We start from the raw sequence: 6,468 nt of genomic DNA on the forward strand, positions 1-6,468 counted from the left end.
GGGATAGGGCAGTGTGCAGTGTGATGGCAATTGCATCGTCTGTGGACCTATTGGGGCGGTAAAGCAAATTGAAGCGGGTCTCTAGGGTGACAGGTAAGGTGGAGCTGATATGATCCTTGACTAGTTTCTCAAAGCACTTCATGATGAGAGAAGTGAGTGCTACAGGGCGATAGTCATTTAGTTCAGTTACCTTTGCATTCTTGGGTACACTATTACATGGTTTGCTGATTCTTTAAATACCTATCCAGGCCTTGTAATATCTGGCATACGTCAGCAACGCCTGGGCTGAGGACACGCCCAATATATTACTTGCAGCTGTCCAGAGTGTACTGTCACTTTAACAGGCTGATGTTAGAAGTAAAAACTATAATCCCCAGAATTCCCCGCGGTTTGCTTCCTCGAACAAAAAGCGGAAACAAAAGAAATCATACATATCTCAAAACTAATTTTTGTGAGCTGAGCCGAGAAACGGGTATACAACTGACAGTGTCCAGTCGTTACATCATACATCTAAAGCAGGGGGCTGACATGGCTTTGAAAAGAATACAGAAGGTAAGTGTGTCCATAAATGTTTTTACGTCGTCATGCTAATAAACGGTTGGTCTATGTCCTGACACAAAATCCAACGATAGCATAACGTTAGCTAGTGGCTATTGGTCTGTATGCTCTGTGCTAAAACTACCTAGCCTAGTTACGTTAACTACCAGCATCAGTCAATCATTAACTAATTAATTATCAATCAGTAACTGGCCAAATTAACTAGCTTTCGGTGTAACTTTAGTTAACTAGATAAATTAGCTAGCTTTCGGTAGTTGTGTCGCTGTTCTGGTTATTTCTGTCTATGATGAGCAATGTGGGCCTGAATAAAAACGCTTCTGGAACCGCGATCATCACGAGTGGGCTATTGTATATCTGCTTGGTTTACTTTCAGTGTATATTTCAACGTAACATATCAGCAATGCGCCTTAAATGATATAATTCATTACATTTTGCACTAAGTTATTGATATGGCGATCAATTCCAATCTACAGATATAAGCTAGCTATAGCAAGGCCTCCTTGAATCTGTATAAAGTCATAGACCACAAGACTGGCTTGTCAAAGTAGCAACATTGTTAAAGTAGTCAATGCACATGTATGGAATTTCCCCCCCTATACAAATTTCATTGTGCTACCATGCTTTTTTTTTTTTTTTTCTTAAACAGGAGTTGCATGACTTGCAAAGGGACCCTCCTGCTCAATGCTCAGCTGGACCAGTTGGAGAGGACTGTAAGTTCCAGTACAATTGTTGTGTCCACCCCAAATAAACAAAAAAATAAACAGAAATAAAATTGGATGAATACGGACTTTGTATGTGACTCAGTTGATAGGACATGAAGGGGAGTTTACCTGGTCAACTCATTCCTTTTAGATTACTATTTGCGTTGTATTATTGTCAATAATTATTATTTATTCTGTCTCATCTTTATTTTAGTGTTTCATTGGCAAGCCACCATCATGGGACCTGTAAGCCCTTTTCTAAATTCACATTTTTTTCTAGTATAATTGTCAACATTATGTTGATTGCTGGTAGAAGCTCTTTATTCTGCATTGATCCCATTTGTTATAAGCTCAACCTTTTTGCACCACCAAATAAACAAGTGTTAATGGTCTCCTTGTCTTACTGTATAGCCTTCTGTAACTGAGTTACTTACATGATATGCTTGGATGTGTATCGTCTCCAGTAAACCCCCATCACATTCTTGTTGCTATAAACAATGACACGTAAAGTGAGGTTGACTGTGGGCTTTAACATTATATGGAGTAATGCATGTTACTTTATGGTTCACATCACTGGTTTAACAATTCACCTTTATCTCTTTTAGACTGACAGCCCATATCAGGGAGGAGTATTCTTCCTCACCATCCACTTCCCCACAGACTATCCCTTCAAACCACCAAAGGTTAGAAACACCTCACAGCTCCTGTTATTACTCAATATTCCCCTGGGTGTAGAGTACCCTCAACCACATATTTAGGCCTGACATTTTTTCTCTGCATGTATTGTCTTTCCATAGGTAGCCTTCACAACGAAAATCTATCACCCAAACATAAACAGTAATGGTAGCATTTGTCTGGACATTCTGAGGTCACAGTGGTCCCCAGCACTTACAGTTTCAAAAGGTAAGACAAACTGGCTCACATTCACAGTTTGTAAACCAACTTTGTTTTGTCTCGTTTCTACCCTAATTGCACAATATGAAATAATTAAAGCAAAATGCATCTCAAATGTTTTCCTAATTTGTTCAACTGTTGCCCTTGACTATTGTGACAGTGTAATTGCAAAATAAACTCATCCTGGTTATCCTCACCTTTTGTTCTTCCAGTTTTATTGTCCATATGTTCTTTGCTATGTGACCCAAACCCAGATGACCCCCTAGTCCCAGACATAGCACACATCTACAAGCAGGACAAAGAAAAGTAAGTTAACTCTCCCCCACACACACACACCCCCCCATCCCTCTTTTAGCAGGAAAATGTGTGTGTATTTTTATTTATTTAACCTTTATTTAACTAGGCAAGTCAGTTAAGAACAAATTCTTACTTACAATGATGGCCTAGGAACAGTGGGTTAACTGAATTTCTTTCATGTTTACAGCTTCTAGTCAATTATAGAATAAACATACATTCTGAAAATAGACACTCCTACCAGGATATGTACTGTATAGTGATATGGCTGCTGAAACAACAAGACTTGCTGAATGTACGTTTTGGCTGTAGATTGCATCAATCGGTCTTTGTTAAACCTGGTTTTCATTTTCTTTTGTTTTTACAGGTACAACAGATTAGCAAGAGATTGGACTCAAAAGTATGCAATGTAAAGGACTGACGTTTTAGACAACGGAAAAAGCTTAAGCAAATGTATTTCCTGGACACCTCTGAAAACAAAGTACTGTTGCCACCCCTCATCCACACTGGTTCAAGAAAGTGTTTTATATGGGAAGCACTTTCTATGCCCAAATTAACTGTTTTTATGCTTTGAACTCATTATTTTCTTTGACATTCCCAATGTTATATAAATTATTATTCAGTTATTGCTGAGATGGCCATAAAGATTTAAAAATATATATATGAATCCAGTCCCATCCCTCATCTTATAGGTAATTTTTTCTTTCTTTTAGATATTTTTATTGTATAGTATCAAGCTATACTTAATCTATTTTTATTATTTTGCATTAAAAAGTAAAACAAATGGATCTTGTCTTTATTGTGATACTGGAGATGTGTTGTATTGTGATTCCCAGTTCTGGACCTTAGTGTTTAGAGAAGTACAGTATTTCTTTCCCATTGTGCATCAACCCTTTAACTGAAGTGATTGAAAAGGAAGCTACATTATGGCAACATCAAAAAGCACCCTCTTATCATATCAGAGGGGAAATTGGGGCTTCTAGCACATTGGTTTTTATACCTGTCCATTTCTTTCAGATCTAAGGCTTTTTCTGGTCAGGGCAGCAGATTTCAGAAATTGTCCCCATGCCATTTTTTTACTTCACCACTAGATGACAGCATTTACCTGTTCTCACCTGCTATGCTCAGTTCAATGGCAAATTACACCAATCGATTACAGTTACCTTGTTTTTCCTAATCAATACCTCAACAGTTAATGGCATGGTATGGTTGCTTACTTCTGCGACTCAGGTTTAATTATTTGACAGGGAATTCTGACTTCAGAGGCTCTAGGCCTAGGTGAGGATAAAAGTTGACATTGTGAACTTAAACATTGAATTATAATAAAATATACATACTGTTTGTTCAGTCCCCTTGATGTAGCCTATGCACTACCTGAATTGCTGTAAAATGTAGGCCTAAATTAAATTGCGCATTAATGTTTCAATTTCAGAGGTAATTCAACTATCTTTACTGGTATCGACAACGTTCTCACGGTATCAATTTGTACAGAAGCAGTTGAAAGATTAAGGCTCTTGTTTCTGTATTGCAGGGTTCCAATAGGTGGCCGCGGGTGATTTTATTTGGCCCCCAAAGTTTTCTGAGCAAAAAATATATATTTCCATTGTTGGCCAAAGGACTAAAATCACCAGGAAATCAGCTCAGTAATTTATTTAGGAAATCTGTTCCTAAGTATTCCCATGGATAAATAGAGGCATATGTGCTCATACCCCAATGTAATCAAGGTTTGAAATGATTGTATTCAAGTACTATATCTGTTTGAGCTTCTTGTGGTTATTTTGCAGTGTATATATTATTTATGTTCTGACCTCTCGACATACCACTCAAGAAAGAAATGTGCCTTGGCTGAATGTAATTTGGGCACACTGCCTCAGGATGCTTTAGAATGTGAATTGCTTCTTAAACATTTAATGAATAGAAGACATAAGCTGAAGTCTGCATTGGTGGGACACTTTTTGGTAGATAAATCACTCTACCACAAATCCTGTGATGTTCAGTTCAATTAAGGTAATGTCTAAAAAAAATATGAAACAAGAATGTATTATTCGGTGGACGCTACAACCCCTAAAACATCATAACCCTACTTTTGCTGAAGCGTGTCTTTCAGTGTTAGTGGCACACTTATGTACATGAAGCGGACACTTTTCTCATTAGAAATACATTTGTGTCCCACTCTACCTGGCACTTGTGAAATCGTCAAGACTTTGTAGAGGCTTAGATAACACTGTTTGAAAATGACAACCTTTCACTAGACCCTCTCCATGTCCTTGTAAAATTGATTTGGGGACATTCCAAGCTCTTGGTGAAAATCTAATTAAAGGAGCACAGCTTTTAATTGATACTGAAACACCTATTACCCTCCAAATGCTGTCCACTTTCATAAATGTAGCCTCTTTTCTATCCTCCCTTTCTTACATGTAATGGAGAGAATCCCAATTGCATAGGCCTACTCCTTGAGTTCTCTTTTCTTGCCTCCTCAAAACCCATTGGATCAGATAGCCAGAGGTCCCACCACTCTGAGCTTCTTCTCCAATGGTTCTGAGAAGGTGAGTAGAGACTACGCGAGAACCATGAAATTGAGATTCTCCAATTGTCCTTTCTTTCCTTTCCTACTCTTATTTGTGTTACAGACTTAATTCAAAATGGATTACATATTTTTCCTCACCCATCTACATACAATACTCCATAATGACATGTTTTAGAAATATTTGCTAATTTATTGAAAATAAAATACAGAAATATCTCATTTACATCTCAATTTAATCAATTCACACCACTAAGTCAATACTTTCTAGAATAACCTTTGGCAGAGATTACAGCTGTGAGTCTTTTTGGGTAAGTCTGTAAGAGCTTTGCACACCTGGATTGTACAATATTTGCCCATTTTCAAGACTTGCCATAGATTTTCAAGCCGATTTAAGTCAAAACTAACTAGGCCACTCAGGAACATTCAATATCATATTGGTAAGCAACTCCAGTGTAGATTTTGCCTTATGTTTAAGGTTATTGTCCTGCTGAAAGGTGAATTTGTCTCCCAGTGTTTGTTGGAAAGTAGAGAAAGATTTTTAGTGTAGCAATATTAAGTTGTATGAAATTAAATCAGATGTGAAAAATAGGCTATGCAAAAATGTGGGCACCCTTGTCATTCTGTTGATTTGAATACCTGTAACTACTTAGCACTGATTAATTGGAACACACAATTGGTTTGGAGAGCTCATTAAGCCTTGAACTTCATAGACAAGTGCATCGAATCATGAGAAAATGTATTTAAGGTGGCCAATTGCAAATTGTTGTTCTCTTTGACTCTCCTCTGAAGAGTGGCAACATGGGGGCCTCAAAACAACTCTCAAATGACCTGAAAACAAAGATTGTTCAACATTATGGTTTAGAGGAAGGCTACAAAAAGCTATTGCAGAGATTTAAGCTGTCAGTGTCCACTGTGAGGAACATAGTGAGGAAATGGAAGACCACAGGCACAGTTCTTGTTAAGGCCAGAAGTGGCAGGCCAAGTAAAAATATCAGGGAGGCGAAGGATGGTGAGAACGGTCAAAAACAGCCCACAGACCACCTCCAAAGACCTACAACATCATCTTGCTGCAGATGGTGTCACTGTGCATTGTTCAACAATTCAGCGCACTTTGCACAAGGAGAAGCTGTATGGGAGAGTGATGCGGAAGAAGCCTTTTCTGCACACACGCCACAGAGTCGCTTGAGGTATGCAAACGCACATTTGGACAAGCCAGCTTCATTTTGGAATAAGGTGCTGTGGACTGATGAAACAAAGATTGAGTTATTTGGTCATAACAAGGGACGTTATGCATGGCGGCAAAAGAACACAGCGTTCCAAGAAAAACGCTTGCTACCCACAGTAAAAATTTGGTGGGGGTTCCATCATGCTGTGGGGCTGTGTGGCCAGTGCCGGTACTGGGAATCTTGTTAAAGTTGAAGGTCGCATGGATTCCACTCAATATCAGCAGATTCTTGGGAATAATGTTGAAGAATCAGTCACAAAGTCTAAGTT

General features: G+C 38.4%; 1 protein-coding gene across 1 annotated transcript; it reads left to right on the top strand.

Moving 5' to 3' along the window:
* Window positions 1-340: 340 nt before the first annotated feature.
* Window positions 341-3,231, top strand: LOC139381334 (ubiquitin-conjugating enzyme E2 D4-like). Its single transcript, XM_071124785.1, has 7 exons — window positions 341-552; window positions 1,205-1,268; window positions 1,474-1,505; window positions 1,865-1,942; window positions 2,057-2,162; window positions 2,366-2,459; window positions 2,815-3,231. Exons 1-7 carry the CDS (start codon window positions 349-351, stop codon window positions 2,858-2,860), a joined length of 624 nt encoding a protein of 207 aa, XP_070980886.1. The 5' UTR covers window positions 341-348; the 3' UTR covers window positions 2,861-3,231.
* Window positions 3,232-6,468: the final 3,237 nt, after the last annotated feature.

Source organism: Oncorhynchus clarkii, chromosome 23 (assembly GCF_045791955.1).
Source record: "Oncorhynchus clarkii lewisi isolate Uvic-CL-2024 chromosome 23, UVic_Ocla_1.0, whole genome shotgun sequence".
NCBI lineage: Eukaryota > Metazoa > Chordata > Actinopteri > Salmoniformes > Salmonidae > Oncorhynchus > Oncorhynchus clarkii.